General features: G+C 36.8%; 1 protein-coding gene across 1 annotated transcript in view; it reads right to left on the bottom strand.

Annotated features, from left to right (window-relative positions):
- ABCA12 (ATP binding cassette subfamily A member 12) overlaps positions 1 to 19434 on the bottom strand; it is a 240178-nt gene that overhangs the window by 82449 nt on the left and 138295 nt on the right. The window contains exons 15-20 of the mRNA XM_021002700.2: positions 16510 to 16683; positions 12731 to 12895; positions 10159 to 10372; positions 9737 to 9876; positions 7240 to 7359; positions 3207 to 3297 (exon numbers count right to left, since the gene is read on the bottom strand). Coding sequence (XP_020858359.1) covers positions 3207 to 3297; positions 7240 to 7359; positions 9737 to 9876; positions 10159 to 10372; positions 12731 to 12895; positions 16510 to 16683 — 904 coding nt within the window. The remainder of the gene's footprint in view (positions 1 to 3206; positions 3298 to 7239; positions 7360 to 9736; positions 9877 to 10158; positions 10373 to 12730; positions 12896 to 16509; positions 16684 to 19434) is intronic.

Here is a 19434-nt window from a genome sequence, read left to right as displayed (position 1 = left end):
AAGTGAAGCAAAACAAAAGCCAACGGGGGAAAAAAAAGAAAACATCACCAACCTGATTCTCATAATGTTGCATCAAAAGCACTGATTTGCCACTAAATGTTACACATAAAAGAAAGTGCTAGAAAATTAAAGACATGGCAGGAATGTGCTTTAATATGGAAAAATTCAAAGAAGCACATCAGGCAAAATTTATTCTGTAACACAAATATTCAACAAAGAGAATTTTCATCCAGTTGATGTTAAAAGTAACATTGTGCCAAGATCTAGTTAAAGTCAATTAAAGCACTTACATGTTATACTATCTTGAATAGTGATCTAAGATCAAGAAGCTAATTGTCACAGTAATGCAGTATGATACAGTAGAAAGAACATTAAATTTGGAATCAGAAACACAGGTTTAAAGTCTTGGTTCTGCTACTTCTAGCTATGTGACCTTGGGAAAGTCACAACTTTTCTGGGGCTCAGTTTCCTTATCTGAAAGGTGAGGAGGGAGGGGAGAGAGGGTCTAGCTCCCTATATCAGTAAGATCATAGGTCTTGTTCCTATCTCCTATCCCTACATCCTTGAGTAGTTCAACAACGTTGTCCAACACGCAAGTGTCTCTCTTCCTTCCCAAGGAACAGTCACTGGACAGGGAAACGCAATGAGCTGGCTTAGTAGATAGAGCATAGACCTTGAAGGCAGGAAGACCTACACTCAAATACTGACTCAGACAGGCACTTATTACCTATGTGACCCTGGGCAAATCATTTAACTCTCTGTGGCTCAGTCTCCTCCTCTCTAAGTTGGGAATAAAAATAGCCTGTACCTCTCAGAAATTTTTGTGAGGATCAAATGAGATTACATATGTAAAGTGCTGTGCAAACCTTAAGGTGCTAAATAAATGCTAGCTATTATTATCATCTATAAGTTGCTAGAAAGAAAACTACAAAATAGGAGATGAAGGATGAATTTAGAGTTAGCTACACAAGTGGCATATGGAAGCATAAGGCAAAACTGAGCAAAGGAAATTATAGTTGGAATATGAGAATAATAACAGAGTAATCAGCAAATGAAACAGTCTATGGAAACATTTCTTAAAGAAAAGTACAAATTATATGCCATGTATAATTAAATTATTTAAGAACTATATTAATTACCTTGATATTAATCTAAATCAAGTAGCTTAGAACTTATGGCACCTAATATAGTGAGTGGATGGATGGATGGATGAATGGATGGATTTGTTTTAGACAAATACTCCACTATGAAAAAAGGATAAGCTATTTTCTTTGATTTTGTGGTATCCTTGCAATGTAATCTTTTACAAACAAATTATATGAAAACAAACATGAATATAATATTATGGTTGAATTTTTACCTCCTGACTCAATTGTCATGAATAAAAATATACTAAATATTATGAATTCTTCTTCAACCAAATGTCCCCAAAATCTTTTTTAAAAAAAATTAAATTCTCTGGAGAAGTCAACTACTTGCAAGCATTTTGCACTAGAATTTAAAGTAAATGGTTTTTGTTGTGGAAAATGGTGGGGGAGGGGGAAAATTATGGTTGAACAGTGGCCTCCAGTGGCCATAGGAAATCAATACAATGCAATCTAAGGCAGAGATTCTCTTGCAATTTTGAGGGATCTTTAATTGAAATTTAAAATACAATGGGGACAAATGGAGAATAGCACATTTCTCCTGACCCCCACTCCATTCCAAATGGAAAATTTTCTATTTAATCTTACCACAGCAAACTTTAAACTACCTAATAATTTTATGATCATCAGTCTCAAAGTTAGAATATCATCAGCCTCATATTTAAACCTTAAACCGTACCTCTACATGCTTCCAAAATTTTCAGAACTGAAAGTTATTTTATCCTAGATCCTTTGACTATCCTTTATACTTGACTAAAAATATTTCTTAGCAGAAATGAAAGTTTAAAAGTGATTTCTTTTGAGACAGAAAATTTTTTATTACTTATTCTCTTATAAACAGGTATTGGGTATCACAAATGTCCTAGAATCTAGATATTATCTGGAGGCTAAACTTAGGCATGGTTCCTTTCTAATGGTTTGTAGACTATTCCACCAGTGAAGCAGCCCTCCAAACAGGGCTACTACCTAGCATGAGGACGTGCTTTCTTTCACTCTACCTCTTCCTAATATCGATGCTCTTATTCCAGGGGTTGCATAGCAACAGCACATCAGACATAGACTGAATGAGATGACTTGCATCCTCTGAGTTGAAGGTGGGAATGTGGCAGAGGGAATGCCAAAGTTCTCTCGCCTTCTTTTCATCCTCTTCACAAATCCTTTTAAATGACCTTGAGAGAGAAGAACCCATTTCTGCCTCACTAGCTACCAGTTTGTTTTCATTCTGAACAATCCATCACTTTTGTCTTACTACTCATGGCCTGATTCACCATATTCCACTTGTGTCTTAGCTATGGCTCAACAGTAGGCATAAAACGTTAAAAGTCAGTGATTACTAATGATTTATTTTGCCCTCATCCACAGCCAGCAACTTATCACGATGTCAGAGTGCATTGATATTAAGAACTTGCTTGGTGTTAAGAACTTTGTGTAATGAAAAATGCCTTATATTAGGAACTTGAAAGCCATCTGCATTTGCATGCTTAATTTTGTATTATTATTTCTGAGTGCTTTGTGCCATCCTTAATGAGAAAGGTTAACTATCTAAGAAGTTAATCATCAGAGAAGAGTTTGGCCCCCCTTGTAAATTAAGTGTATGGCAGCTAGGTTGCCCAGTGGGTAGAGTGCTGGACCTGAAGTCAGGAAGACATCTTTCTGAGTTCAGATCTGGCCTCAGACACTTACTAGTTATGTGACCCTTTCCAAGTCACTCAATCCTGTTTGCCTCAGTTTCTTCATCTGTAAAATGAGTTGGAGAAGAAAATGGCAAACTATTCTAGTATCTTTGCCAAGAAAACCCCAAATAGGGCCACAAAGAGTCAGACACAACTGAAAAATGACTGAAAAACTGTAAGTAAGTGTACACATGACTGAGGAGGCAAGGGATGGAAAATGTGGCAGAGAATTTATTTCCTTTAGAGTAATGGAATAACCAGAACCTAGCAAGAAATGGTGCAGAATACAAAGTGGAAAGAAGTTCTGGTGTAGGATACCATTTTATTTTCCTGACAGGATCTGGGAATAAAAGGTCCCACGAAACTGCATAATCTAACAGTGACTTACCAAGCTCATTTATCTGTTTCAGGAGCTCAACAGCATCAAGTCCCACAGAGAATTTTATAAAAACTTGCACAAAGGGGTTCCTCAGAGTATTCTAACAAACAATAATAACAGAGAATTAGTTTAAATGCAAGAAGAAAACAAGTTTAATCATTGTCTCCCTAATAACACCCACAGTGAGAGGTGCAAACAGCTATGTGCATTACCAATGCATCATCTTACAAAGGCTTACATTCAAATCCCTGACAAAGGAAGATGGTGTGTGTTCTGCTGGTAATAAAGAGGTGGACCTTTGTTTAATTAGTCCTATAAGGAAGCAAACTTCAGAATGTAGGCACCATTCATTGGATGGCATCCCAATGTTGCTAAATGTGATTATGACATGCAATACTTGGGAATTTTATTCACTTTAACCTTCCTCTACTCTGTACATTAATGAATGCTACAATTTCAGTATGTGATGAAATGGGAAACTCTTCTTTACATATGTAGAGCTTGACTAATAATAATGTGTTGCAATGACCTAAGAAAGGCTTAGATAAGCATTTAAAGCTAATCCTTTCCTTCCTTCTTGCTAGTGGGTAAAATAAAGAAAGACCATGGAGAAATGAGGAGAAAGAAGTAAATCGTAAAAGGACTGTGGGGGATTATGTAGGAAGAACGTTGTTGGAGTTTAAGGGAATTGTTAAGGTGTAGTAGATAAGTAAATGGAAGATGGATGAGGTTATTGGGTTGACTAGACTTGCAGTTTATTCATCAAAATAGTCTCATTTTTGGCCAAAGGCCATAGCTTTTGAGTTTCGACTTTGAGTACACTTTGGTTTCCTAAGCTCTAGAAGCTAGCTTGTGCCCATTAATCTCCCAGATTTTTACATCTAACCGCAAGGATCACAGTTGGAAACTCTTCTCTCACATCTAGAAATTTCTGCTGTCTAGGAAGACATGAGTCAGGTTAGCTAATATAAAAACTTAAACTGGCTTTGAAAAACTTAGCATGCCTGGCTAAATAAGTAAAGGTAATTGCAGTAACTAGAGAAAATCTTCTACTTTTCTTGAAAGCCTTCTATTTCCCAATTACTGATTGTCAGTGGAAATGGCTTTATAACCACTCTCTAAAATCAGATGGGTATTTATACTTAAAAATGCATTGTAAAAAACCAATTAGCAATGCAAAAGGGTGGCAAAACTCTTGACAGAAAACATATTGTAACGACTGGTCACAGCAAGTGAGGGTGCTATGGTGTATCACTCATAAAATCAAAAGGCTGTTAAACCCAAGTTACAATAGTTAGAATTTTTTTTTAAATGTAGAACATGCAAGCAATAAGATTTGACTGCTCTGAATAGACACTTTTACAAATGAAAGAAGGGAAAAGCGATGATCTGATGTGCCTGCAATATGTGCATACATAACATCATTGAAATTTGCCGATCTGATTCTATGGAGCTGGTCTAACCTTATTGAAAACTAAAGCTCAAATACCTTTGTTATTTTTTCCCTGACACTTGCTATTTCATGTAAATAATTTATGTGACTTTACGAGGTATATTCCTTCCAGTAAGCTAGTACCCCTGTGCTACTGTCTTTCCACCTATAACCATTTGATATTCATTTTATACATCTTTACATATTGTCTCCCCATTAGAATGTAAGTTCCTTGAGGGCAGAGGTGGTTTCACTTCTGTTTTTATATCCCCAGTATTTAGCCCAGTGCCTGAGACATAGCTTGTTAACTTGGGATACTTGTTAGACTTAAGATGCTCTTCTTTCAGTGAACAAAATTCTGTCTCTCTCCAATTACTTTGTTTTGTTTCTTTTGTATTTGTGGATAGAAGGATCGAATAACATCTTCAAATTACATATTTGGGAACAGAATGAATGTGCTATGCCATCCAGTTGGCCATATGTACAGAGAGCACCTGCACAATATTTCCTCTGTATGTATGCATAGCTAATACAACCACAGTGGCAGAAAGGTTTTCTACTTAGAAGGCATTCATGCAGAAGGGAAAGTCTGACTCAGTGTGTGCTAAGCGTCTCTGTGGGCAATACATTGTATTGCTGTATCTAGCTATTTTTCAAACCTTTGCAAGTTTTATTTTTAAAAAGGTTACAAAACTAATTATATGTGCATCACAGTGGGACTTAAGTCTGGCTTGAGATTCCAACAAGAGGTAGTGATAAAAATGGTTTCCTTCGGTTCTAATCAGAATACAGCATACAGAGGTGGAATCAAGCAGTCTGCCTCATGGGAGTTTGGGGGACTTGCTTGGGTCAGGTTTTAGAAATGCACTGCTGGCTTCTCTTGTGTCTCATTCCTCCTGGCATTGTAGGAATCTATCAAGCTATCAAAAGAGAAATGGTTTCTATTTTCCTAACATTCATATTCTATAGAAATAGAATAAGTAATAAGGTATTACTCTACAGCCTGGACCCTGTAAAACTATTCTTATTCTCTCAGGGAATGAAAATGGATACGTAAATAAATGATTTATTTTGTTCTAGAGTATAGCAATAGTTCTTTCTATTAATTAGTAATTTTTGGATGAACATGGTTATAGTGTGTCTTCTACACATGCAGCATATCAGCAGAATTTGTCCTTTGGCAATTTGACTAAGAAAAGTTTAATGAGAAACCACTGGAGCTCTTTGAGAGAAAGCTAGATGATCATTTATTGGAGATGCTACAAGAGGGAATTCCTGGTTGGATATAGTTCAGACCAGATGGCCCCTGGTGAGTCTGTGAGAGTGGGCTTACTATAGAAAACTAGTTAATCTTCCTCCTAGAAAAATCAGGTTTTCATTAGGCAAATTCAAAAATGTTAACTGAGAACCCAGAGGCTGTATAACTCATAAGAATAGAAATGGAAAAGTATACTTGGCTTACACACCAAATTCTACTATCTGGCACATAATAACAACCCAAGATACTATAAAAGTCACGGCTGGTTTTCAGATTGCTGCTAGCTTAATGATGGCGAAAGCTTTCCTTACTTGCAACAGGAAACTACAATTGGGGGGCAGGGTAAAAACCAAAATATAGCAGTCATTCTTTAAGGATTCTCCCCCTGGAAGATCATTACAAACTATGGCTATGATTGGTCAAGCTCTTTCCCAAATTTCTAATTTAAGGAAAGGGTCCAGTCCAACCATGTTCACTCCTTCATCCTTCTCTGGCTCTATGTCTGATGCTCTGGAATTCTTTCTTCCATTATGTTCTCCCCACTCCCAGCCCTTTCTTCCTTCCTTTTATGTATTGTCTCCCCCATTTAGAAAGTAAGGTCTTTGAAGGCAAGGGTTATTGATATTTTTGCTTGTCTACTCCTACTATTTAGCACAGTGCCTGGCACATAGTAAGTGCTTAATAAGTGCTTACTGACCTGACTTATAGTATTTTCTAATTGTAATAGATATTGGCTGCTTCTTTGCTCATAAGTATCTCGCATGTAAGGCATTACTATTACTGGAGAATTATAGTAAGAAAGTAATATTTCTTACTGAGATGTTGATTACAAGAAACAATTAACCTAAGATCCATGTTTCAGCAGCAAAGAGTTTTCAGGATCCTTATAGTGGCCCCATCCTGGCTACCAGAATTAATAGGAGTAAGAGGAGGATGTTGAAGAGAGGTAGATTTCAGGGCTGCCTTTAAAGAAATGCTTTCTAACAATTAGAAGGGTTTCAAAGGGAAAGTGGCTTCCTTAAGAAGTAATTGGTTTCTCCTGGCTGGATTTTAGATATTTTATTTTTTATTTTATATATTAGATATGTTTGGACTTGTTAGATATGGCTTAGAGAAGATTCTTGTACCCTCTGGGTAGCACTGGAGGGCCACTGAAGTTCTTTCTAACTCTCAGATTCTTGATTTTTTTTCTTTTAATCTGCTCATTTTAATGTCTGGTGTAGTTTAAGCCATATACTTGTCATATAACAATAATAATAATAATAATAATAATATAATAATAATAATAATAATAAACATGTCAAATAGCTGCCATGCTTATTAAGATGGATGACAGAACCATACAAGAGTACCTGAAGCATTGGGATTGTTTGGTTTAACAGATGGAATGAATTCATGAACAGTGGTGATTTATCCAACCATTCTTGAGATTTTTCTCTCAATTCTGCCAGTTGTCTCAGAGTTACATTAGACTAAAAGACAAAGAAGAAAAAAATTAATCTTTACGGATTTCCTACACTAGCATAAGTCATATATTAATGACCTTTATGGAAACTGATCTAAAACAGTTATTCTTAACCTTGGGTCTGTAAAGTTGTTTAAAAAATATTTTGGAAAGGGGCAGTTAAGTGGCACAGTGGATACAGCTCCAGGCTTGGAGTCAGGAGGTATCTGAGCTCAAAGCCAGCCTCAGACACTTGACACTTGGTAGCTGTGTGACCCTGGGCAAGTCATTTAACCCCAACTGCCTCACCAAAAAAGCCAAAAAAAAAAAAGACATTTTGAAAACCACATTTCAACATAGTTGGTTTCCTTTGTAATCTTATGTATTTTATTTTGTGCATTTGAAAACAGCATTCTGAGAAGGGGTCTACAGGTTTCACCAGACTTTTTTGTTTTTTGTTTTTGCTTTTTAGTGAGACAATCAGGGTTAAGTGACTTGCCCAGGGTCACACAGCTACCCAGTGTCAAATGTCTGAGGCCAGATTTGTTTCACCAGACTTTCAAAGGGGACCATGATACATTATGAACCTCTGGTCTAAAAAGTGAAATTAAAATGAAAATAATTTCCTTTGTTGCCAAAATTTTAGGTACCTTGAAACTAGCAAAGTATTATTCATAAAAATTCTGAGGACTTTTAGAGTCATATATTTAGAGCTAGAAGAGACCCATAACCTTAGTCCAGCCCCACCACTTTATATACAGATCAGGAAACAATGGGAGAAGCTCAGTCTGTGTTTGAATGCAGCTAGGATTCAAACTCAGGACCTCAGACTCCAATATAGCAAGAATTCTTCCTAAGGATTTCTTTCATTCACCAACATGATGAATGATCTTTAAATGTCTTTTCTGGGGATTTAATAAATATACGTTATTTCCAGTATGGAAAGCAGACATCATATTGCTTTAAGATTCTTTGTAAATAATAAACTGCCCTATGATAATCTGTAAATTTTTCAGAAACAAGTAATTTCTCAAAGAATTTCTATACAGGTCTAAAGAAAGATTACTTCAACACACAGAGTCCTTTTTGTGGCTAGTTGTTAGTTTAGTTTAGGAACATTCAGGTGTTTTTCTTTTTTTTTTTAAAGCATCTGTTTAGTACATCACACATTAGAAATAGTATGGCTTTTCTATTCAACTTCAAAGATGCATTTAAAATGTCATAATTTTGTAATTGGGTCCAGGTGTTCCATTGGTTCTTTTTTTTTCTTTCTCTTCCCTAATCTCTTCTCTTTCTTTCTTCAAATCCATATGTTGATTCATTTGTTAACATAAGGAGCCAGTTTTCAAAATACAGAAGCAATTTAGTAGGGAAAGGCTGGATCCTGAGGACCCTGGTTCAATTCCTGGCTCTGGTAATTACAACAATGGAGTCAAATTCAAATAGAAACAGATTCACTCAGGCAGCATATTGACTTAAAAACCCCACAATTAACATTATCTGTGTTGTATTGTATTTTATTTATTTTGTTAAACATTTCCCAATTCCATTTTAATCTGATTTCAGCTACACTCAGGTGGTTTTCAGCCTGCCAGAGGAGACCTCTGCTTTATAATTCTATCTATATGGGCTTGGTCAAGTCCCTTTAACTTGCTGGGCCTCCCTTTCTTATAAAAGGATGGGAGTGTATTGGTTGATTTCTAAGATCTCTTACTGCTTTGAAATTTACATGAAGTGAAGATACATTAATATAGGAAGCATTTATGTTCAAACTAGTTTTAGAGGCAATATAGTGGTTAGACATAAAGTCAGGAAGACCTGAGTTTAAGTTCTCCCTCAGACACTTATTTAGCCATGTGACCCTGGGTGAGTCACTTGAAATCTCCCAGTCTCAGTTTCCTCATCTATAAAATTGGGATAATAATAGCACCTACCTCACAGATTGTAGTGAGAATCAAATAAAATAACTTATATAATGTGTGCTTTGCAAATCTTAAAATGCTACCTATGATTATATGTCATTATAAATGCTATTATTTTTATTTTTTGCTATTTTATTGATATTATAATGTCCACTTTTCTTGTTCTGTTTTTATGTCAAGCAATGGCAACAAATTTTCTGCCTCTTAATTTTTTGAATATTTTGAGTTCTTTTCACTTGTAATAACTTCATTATGACAATGGTAGTTATTTAACATGATTTACATCTTTTCAAAGGATTAATTATACTGCTTTTCCACAAGCAAAGTTAGGGATGGAAATTATTCTTGTGATTCTCAAGGCATCATATATAGCATATGAAGAAGGAGGATGCTATTGGAGTAACTTAATGGTCTAGGTTTACAAAATGATATACGAATTCATTCTACCACAAATAACAGTATCATTTAGGTACATGTCCAAACCTTTTCCATAATCGCCTTTGTGGTTGGGGTATATGGTGCATACATAATCTTTCCCAATAACAATGGTTTCAAAAAAGCCCAAATTACAGGTCCAGCAGGCATGTTAACAATGTCTTTATAAAGGGAGAAGCAAAATGGTGCTGCAAGGAGAAAGAAATTAAATAATTAAATGCATGTGCTTTAAATGATTTCCTGATCACAAATTGGCCCAGAATACTACAATGAAACTAAACCTTCAAAAATTCAATGTCTGTATTTTAAGGGGGAAATGTTCTTTTCCATTGCATGATCTGCTTGGCTAGTAGTTACAATGCCTTGACCTTGGATGAAATTAAACCCACTTTGAAACAACTGAGAAACCCTAAACTAATCAATCTCCTTGAAAATGGTGTTCTTGTGATGTTCATTTCAAGCCCACTTACTTGAATTCAGGGGAATTCCATATTTTAAAGCAATTTGTTCTTTACTCAAGTTGTAGGTCAAAGGGTCTCTGGTGTGGTTGCCCCCTTTGGGCTTCTGTGAAGGGGGCAGCATAGCTGTTAAATAGTCAGTAGTGATTCCTTGAGAGCACAGGGCTTGGGAGATGGTACTAAATGATCCTTCAGGGCCGTTAACATTATGGTTTCTGTATATTGCCTGTGGGAGAAAAATCAGAGGCATATTAATGAAAAGAAATCACTTGAAAAAAGTCCAACTGCATTAAAGAAAAAAAACTCAGCTCCATAGATTTTGATGAGTTTCATATAAAAATAATGACAATAATATAGACAAATTAAAATAATGAAAATAACAATAACAGCTAGCATTTATAGAGTGCTTTAAGGTTTGCAATTTACATGATACCTCATTTAATCCTCACAACAATCCTGTAAAGTAGGTGCTATTATTACCTGCAGTTTAAAGATGTGGAAACTGAGGATCACCCACAATCATATCACTAGTCAGTGTCTAATGCAAGATTTGAACTCAGGTTTTCTTAACTCCAATGCACTGTACCACCTAGATGCCTTTCAAAATAGGTACATGATACTGAATTTGCTGAATGTAACTGAATAAGGTTTTCAACCAGATGAAACCTATGAAACAGTTAAGTTTCAAGAGTGGAATCAAAAGGCCTTCCATGGGCTCTATCCACGTGAACTCAACCAACAATATGTTGACAAAAAACTGTCAGACAAATGGCTGAATCACATGGATTTATTGATAAAAAAACCAAAGGGGTTTATGATGGCAATTCAGGACCAGGTTATCGCCACCAGCAATTAGAGAAGGGTTCTCTTTAAGGAGCCTGGACTTATTGATCAATGAAAGGTATACATGGAAACAGTTGATATTGTTCAACACATCACTGTCAGCTACAAAAAAAAAAAATTTAACACCTGCTGAATACCTAGCAAGACATGCCCTAGGGGCAAGAAATCAATATCAGAAGCCTGCTATGGTCTGCAGAAGAATAACTAACATCTCAATGCTCTTATTCAGTTATAAAAGGCAGTTATCTTATCTACCAGAGGAGTAGTTCAAAGAACATTAAATGTTAAAAAAAAATAATAGTAGGATAATGACTTGCCCTAGGACAATTTTAATCTGAACTTTACCAAAAATATGAGGACAAGATGAAAAATAATCATAAAGAGACAGTGTGGTATAGTGGGACTACAGAGTAGAGCTCAGAAATAGCAAAACCAAACTCAAGGCTTTTCTAGGACCCATACTGGTATTGCGACCACTTATTCTCTTATTATCTGCAGTCAATTCTTTAAAACGATGAGTTGTAAAGAGTTGCCCATCTACATTTGTAGAGGAAGTTTTCTTAGCAGTGATTCCCCTGTGTTAATTAAATCACAGGTCCAGACCAAATAGCAGGAATGAAACGATAGCTCATACTTATATATGACTCTGAGTTTTGCCAATAACTATATATCTATATGCACATGTATATGTGTATGTGTGTGTGTATACATATATATATGCATATACACATACATCTATACTGATGTATCTCCAGCCCCCTTCTTTGCTGCTATGTTACTTACCATCACACATCTGAGATGCAAACACAGATGTTAGTACTCAGCAATTTAGGCTTCTATATGAACAGTCAAAAGTTAACCAAGTTAAGAGTCTAATTCTTTAGGTCGAGGGTTAAAGGAGCAGAGTAAGTATTTTAAATACCTACTATACGCCAGGCACTGTGCTAACACTTTACAAATATCAGCTTACAAATCATTCACACACACATATGTTTTATATGCACACATACACATATTTTATCTTCACAACTCTACGAGGTAGGTACTATTATTATCCCCATTTCACAGTTGAGGAAACTGAGGTAGACAGAGGTTATGCATCTTGCAAATGGTCACATAGCTAGTCAGTGCAGGCTGGATTAGAAATCAGGTCTTCCTGACTCCAGTCCAAGCTCTCTACATACTATGCCTACTTCACAACTATTGGAAGATTTTATCTCATTATATGCAGCAGATGCTGTGTGTGGCTCAGTGGATAATATTCAATGTTACGCTGGAGCCAGCTCGAACTTGTTTATGAGATACAACTGCTAAATTTTCAGTGTGAGCCGTTAAACTTCAGCAATGAGCAAACAGAACAAATCAGGGCTTGATTTTATTGTTTTGTTGTCTAGATTTAAGAAAGTGATGAAGAAAAAGGTTAATAATTTAGATTAAATGGGGGAAATGTGTGAGGTGAATTCCTCTCCCCCCCCAGACTTTTTTTTTCCTTTTTTTTGTTTTGTTTTGGCTAGGCAATTGGGGTTAAGTGACTTGTCTAGGGACACACAGCTAGTACGTGTCAAGTGTCTGGTCTGAGACCAGATTTGAACTCAGGTCCTCCTGACTTCAGGGCCAGTGCTCCATCTACTGTGGCACCTAGCTGCCCCAAGGAAGACATTTATTAAACACTTACCAGTACACCACTGGTAATATTCCTAAAAAGATTTTACAGAGAGATCGTTATTAGTCCTATTCATACCTGTGATAATGGTACACTTCGGGACAGGTGTATTTGTTTCAGTGACCTCATTTTGTCAAGCAGTGGACGGGTGCCAGTAACCATCTGATTGAGAAAGTCTTTCAGTTTTATGAAGAGTTCTATCACCTTTTCTACTGGCTCTTGATCTTCCCTAGGGAAAAATACCTAACAAAAATGGAAGCAAAACAAATGATTTGAAAAAGTCTATAAAGTGTTGGCTAGCTACATCATTCACTATCTACCTTGTCATTCATTATAACACACTGTGCATCAAGAAAGCAGAAAGTCTTGGATACTTCAACTAATCTAACCCAATTCATCTCCTTCAGTCATTCTCCTACCATTTTGATAATAACGACACTAAAAGGAATTTGGAAAGGCATACTATGCTTTTCCTAGGTCATCAGGTGTCAGTTTGGCCTCTTTAATAGGTGATCAGATAATTTAAACTAGCTCTAACTCACTCTACTGCAAACTGGCCAAATTCCACTATTGTTTATATTTAAATAAGAGGAACCATAGTTATCCTAGAATGTTGGCTATTGGTTCCTACATAATTTTTTTTAAACCATAGTCAATCTATTTCACTACTGATCCCCACCTTCATATAAAACATTATGAGTTTCTAGGTTGATATGAATAAATCCTTTCTTTTTAAGCCAGAGGCTAATTTTTCTTTCCTTGTCAGTATCTTTGAAGCGTTAAACAGTGATCCTCCATTTGTCAAACACAGAGTCATCAGTCCAACACTGGGATTTTCCCATAGGAATGTGATTACCACCTTAGCCAGGCTTTATCTGCTAGGAAAATTAGAGAGCGGCTTAATTACTGGACTCCCACAAGAAATATATCTGGTTTCTGCTCTGCAGGAGCATTACATAGAAGGAACTGGAAATGGAAGAATGAAATAAATATGATGGAATGAAAAAAACAGCTTTGCTTCCTATGTGTCTTGGACTGCACTTTGTACAAAATGTTTTCAGCTATAAATCATTAGAAACAGGAAACCAAAACATTATCATTCTTAGTCTTCTATAGCCCCCAAAACAGCCCATCAGGTTTAGACTTATAATCCCTACTATTTTCAAGAACCATTTTTTTGGCATGCTCTCTCTCCTCTCTCTGACTCTCTCTGACTCTCTCTCTCTCTCTCTCTCTCTCTCTCTCTCTCTCTCTCTCTCTCTTCTCTGTGTGTGTGTGTGTGTGTGTGTGTGTGTGTGTGTGTGTGTGTGTGTGTGTATACATGTGCGGTTGGGGAGAACACTAAAAGCAAAGGATAGGGATCTATGGTTTCTATGATGCACCCATGATTTCATTGATAGAGAGAACTCCCAGATGAGAAAACTCCTTTTACCAGTGTAGTTTGGCACCTTCTAGGCACCTTTTAGTCTCAGAGGGCAGCCTAGTGCACTAACAGGTTAAATGACTAGAGGCAGGACTAGAGGCCAGGTCTGCCTGGCTCTGAGAACAATTCCCTATCCATTATGTCACACAGGCTATGAGCCTATGAAATGGAAATTCAGAGTGGTGTGATTGCTCAGTGTTACTGCTTTAATCAACCCAATTCTATCAGCATAAAAAAGGTACAAAAAAGTGTACTACTGTGTAGCTCTCCTAGATGCTAAGGATACAGAGACCAATAAAATGAAACAGTCCCTGTCCTCAAGGGGCTGGCATTCCCCATCTAGATAGTTTAGGATCTAGAAGATATAGTGAAGATAGTTTTTTGGTGTTGTTTGCATATTTGTCTTGTAATCTTCATATTTTCATTCCCTACATAAATATGCATTTCATACCTCCTAAGTGAGGAGTATATTAATTACTGAAAAATTCTAGCCCTAGAATGATAGAGACATTTACCATTCATTTTTCGATATGCATTTATCCATACATGTAGCCTCACTATAAATTTTACAAAATTACAAGTGAATAGATTTAGAGCTAAAAGATACCACACAGGTCAAAACCAGACCTCAATTTTTACAGATTAGGAAATGGAAACCCATAGAGTTAAGTGATTTGCCCAAGATCACACAAGTCTCAAGCTGAAATTCAAACCCAGGCCATCTGACTCTAAATCCAACACTTTTCATTGTACCATGCTTCATATTTATAATCCAACCCCCTGCCAGAAAGCAGAAGAGTCTATTCTATTGCTGGCTAATCCTTTGAAACAGAGATTCTAACTCTTGACTGATAGAGAGCAAAGAATAGGCATCTTGGAGCTTTTAACACTTGGGCCAATTAGAAAATCCTGTTCGGATAGTTCTGGACAGCATCACAAATCCCAGAGGGCAGTCATCTAACACAGGCTGCTGTACCCCACTCACCTTGGCCCCCCACTCCAACAGCAGAGAACGTGAGTTGGTGCTATTTTTTGCTGGCTTCTCCTACTTCTAGGAGTGCTAGAGTGAAACACAGTTTTACAAGAAGCACAACCTTGGAAGGGTGCAAAGAGCAGATTTAGGTCTGATGTAAGGAAAAACTTCTCAATGCTTAGAGCTATCCCCAAGAATGGACTGCCTAAGAAATATGGCTTCCTTCTCACTGAAGGTCTTCAAGGAAAGGTTGCATGGCTACTTGTGGACCACTCCATCTACTGCCCTGCCTGGTTTCAACTCCATGTAACAAGATGCCCATCCCAGGTTAAGCTCCTCAACTCTAATCTCATCACTGCTGCTACCTCAAGCCTTGACTGATATCACCTCCCTCAGCCTCCTCTCCCCTCTGATTGGAGGGCAGTTGGGTGCAGTACCAAACTCCTCCCAATACTTTCCTTTATAGAAGGCAAAAAATGGACTTTGGGGCTTACTCTAATATGCATCTGCTGCTCTGCCAGGTTTCATTTTCTTGAAACAAAGTACTTCCAGTGTCCCCTCTACCCTCACTCCCAGCTTCCTTCCTCCTTTTGTGTGTTATCTTCCCCCATGAGATTATAAACTTCTTGAGGTTAGGGACTATCTTTCTTTTCATTAGTTGTATCCCCTGAGCATAGCACAGTGCCTGACATATAGTAGGCACTTAATAAATGTTTATTGGATTGGATTAGATTATTGAGTGTGTATGTTGGAGTGGGGATTACGTTTTGGGTATGAGTTGGACTAGATGGTCACTCAGGGTCTTTCTACCTCTAACATTCTATGATTCTGTGATCTTATAAGGGACCGAACCTTTTTACCTTCCCCCTTTCTTCTTACCTTATTCTTGTGGCTACTAGGCATACCATAGACATACAAGAGATTGTGCTTTCTCTGTTCAGGGGAAAAATCATGGGTCTCTAGAGCTAGGGCAGGGGAAGTTAGGAGAATAAAGGAATCATTGTTATCACTATAAAATTTTTCCAGTCTCATATCTTTTCAAAGACCTAATTTAAACTTTCAGAGGTTGCATTTTGGATTCCCAAGAATGTAGCTCATATTTATGAGTTGTAAAAAATGAGCTGGAGAAGGAAATTGCAAACTACTCCAAATATCTTTGCCAAGATCTTTTCCAGTATCTTTCCCAAATGGGGCTACAAAGAGTTGGATATGACTGAAAACAGCTGAACAAAGTACAAAATAAAATAACCAATTAATGGCTTTAGGTATAGTTTTCCTATATTGGGAAATACATCAAGATGCATCTAAAATATAAAAACCTGGGAGTTTCCAAAGCAATAATCTAATAGTTTCCTAAGTGAACCTCTTTCCTGCTGTTGTCAAGAATATGTGAGTAATTAAATTGTAATGTAATAAAATAAGGACATAAGATAGCTAATTGACAACACAAATAGTATTTACCTTGTAGGTAAAGTTGTAAACGTCCAGATAGTGCAGAAGTGTAATTCCTGTGAGATAAGACAGGCGGGACCTCTCTGGAATGGAGAGGTTGCAGAATTCCATCATTTCAACTTCCAATTTCAGATCGGTGACATTAGAATCACAAGAATACAGCCAGAATATATGAGAAATGATCTGTAGTTTTGAGGGGAAAAAATATTTTTTCATTAGCCTGCCTTAATATGACTCATTCATCCTCCCATTTTGAAAGTCTTTCCTGTGCTATCATATTTCAGCTTTAAAGTATAGCAAATACTTTATCATCAGGGACCTAAATGTCTTTTTTTTCTTTGTTCCTTCCTTCCCCTTTATCCCTTATTTTCTTTGTTCCTTTTTTTTTTTAAAGTTCTCAGTACTATGGGCTAAGCAGTGCCCATACGTAATACTGGCAGCCTAAGGACTAGACATTGAAAATAGGGAAAAGTAAAGTGGAAATTAAGGAAAAAAGAAGAGAAGAGCAAGAATACAGAGTACAGAGAACAGACAAGAAGGGAGAGAGAAAAAAAGGACAAATAGGGGACTTTAAAAGATAGAAACTCTCTGACTCTACATACATGAAGACAGTTCAGGATTTGGAAGCCATGGTAAAGACATCTTTTGGGTTTCTGATTGGTAAGCTTACAACATTTCAAGTCTAACCCAGACTTACCATGTTAACATACCCAGGCACTAACTCAGAGTTGTAATTATAATAATAATAGTTTATATTTTTATAAGATATTTTGGTTTTTCAAAGTATTTTTCTTCCAATATACCTTTGAATTTGTTAGGGCTAGTATTTTATTAAGAACAGCTGGGTGGTACAGTGGATAGAGTACCAGGCCTGGAATCAGAAAGACTCATCTTCCTGAGTTCAAATCTGGCCTTAGACACTTACTAGTTATGTGACCTTGGGCAATTTTTGCCTCAGTTTCCTCATTTATAAACTGAACTAGACAAGTAAAAAAAAGCTCTAGTATCTTGCCAAGAAAACCCCAAATGGGGTCACAGAAAGTTGAACATGATTGAAAACAGCTGAACAAATGTCTTATTGTAATAGAATCATAGATTTAGAGGTAGAATGGCTCTGGGAGTCTATTTAGTTCAACTTTTCTTCTTACTGGGAAACTGAGGCCCAGGGAATTTAAGTAACTTGGCTAAGGTCATCATACTCCTTTTTTTTTTAAATGGATGAGTAAATAGACTTAGTGAGGTTAAATGCCTTATCTAGTCACTTAGTCTGTAAATTAAAGCAAGAAGTATTTTGAGACCCAAGTATTTTATTGTAAGACCTGTGTTCTTTCTGTTCCACAAGAAGCATTTATTAAGCACCAATCATGTGCCAAGGAACTGTGCTAAGCACTGGGGACACAAGGATAGGTAAAAATAGTCCCTGCCCTCAAGGCGCTTGCAATCTGATAAGAGGAGATAACATGTAAATAACTATGTGCAAACAAGATATATGCAGGATAAATTGGAGCTAATCTACAATTTGAGTATGGAGAGACTTGAGGAAGGCATTAAAAAAGTATATATATCCCTATTATGTTCAAGACACTGTGCTAGGTAATGGAGATATAAAGATAAAACAAAAAAAACATAGTCTTTGTCCTCAAGGATCTTACATTCAACTTCTGTTTACATACAACGTGTGAGCAGAAATTCAAGACTATTAGAGAATGAAAGAGAACCAGGATAAATTACTCATCCCAGCCTTGTCATGTTCCTTTGTGTCACAAATTACTATTTAAGGAGTGGTTATGTCAAAGTAAAGCTTTCTGGCCTCTTAGGAGTACCCTCACTGGAATTTCTGGAGTTCTATTAGATTTGCATTGAGTTAAAAAGAAAAAAAAATAGGCTTCCTCCCTGGATTTTGAGTCAAACGACCTTAGCATAAATCCTGACTCTGACAGTTACTAGCTGTCTGGACTTCAGCTGGGCATTTTAGTCCATCATCAAGCATGTTTTAAACACTTACTAATTTCTAGGGACCAAAAAGAGGTGAAAATTTGGTCTTTGCCCTTAAGGAGCTCTCATTCCTCTCTCAACCTGTTTCCTCCTTTGTAAAAGTAATCCCTGAGGGATTTAATTAGATGGTCTCTCATGTAAAACAAACAAACAAACAAATCCTGAAGCAAAAATCATCATTATCACAAGGCAAATAATCTAACTTTAGCCAAAAAACATTGCCCTGAAGGCCAGCATGACTTATCAAACAAATGGCTTATTTTGACCACAAAAAGCTCTAAATCTATTGTCCTTTGATCCTAAAATATGCCTGGTAATGGATACACATTTCACAAACACACATGCAATCATATTATAAGATGACACCAGAACTATTACCAGAGAGTCAAGGCACAATTCAGAAAACTGGGAGTCACAAGGAAGGTAATTACTTCCTGGTCAACTCGTCCATGTCCAAGAGTTTCCCTATAGTGTGAAACTGAGGTAGCCTTACACTACCTGAAGTGTGTTTCCAACATGGGTTAACTCAAATTATGTGCCATTTTATATCTTCTGGAGATAGAGACTCTGTAGACTGAGCTATGGAAATCAGAATAATGAAAGGAAGATAGGAGGAAATTCAAGGGATACCACATGATAGGGAAAGAGGGAGACAGAGAGAAGAGAGGGGGTAGGTGGGGAAGAGAGGGAAAGAACAGATGCGGGGGGGGGGAGAGAAACGAATAAAATACCTGATACAATTAAGTTCTGCAAAAAGAAGAGAGTATGAACTGCAGAAATATGAAACAGTTCTCCTTTTCCTTTCTCTACCAGGCAGAAAAAGAAAGTTTTTGAAAATAAAGACTCCAGGAAAGTGATTTCCTCACAACTTTTGAGAATAATAAGAACTCTTGCTGCCCATCTATGTGTTCTTGGTTGTTTTTCTTTTTAACAAGATCA

This window comes from Phascolarctos cinereus, unplaced genomic scaffold, assembly GCF_003287225.1.
Source record: "Phascolarctos cinereus isolate Bilbo 61053 unplaced genomic scaffold, phaCin_HiC Scaffold_7;HRSCAF=346, whole genome shotgun sequence".
NCBI lineage: Eukaryota > Metazoa > Chordata > Mammalia > Diprotodontia > Phascolarctidae > Phascolarctos > Phascolarctos cinereus.
This window is presented reverse-complemented; position numbering and strand designations above follow the sequence as displayed.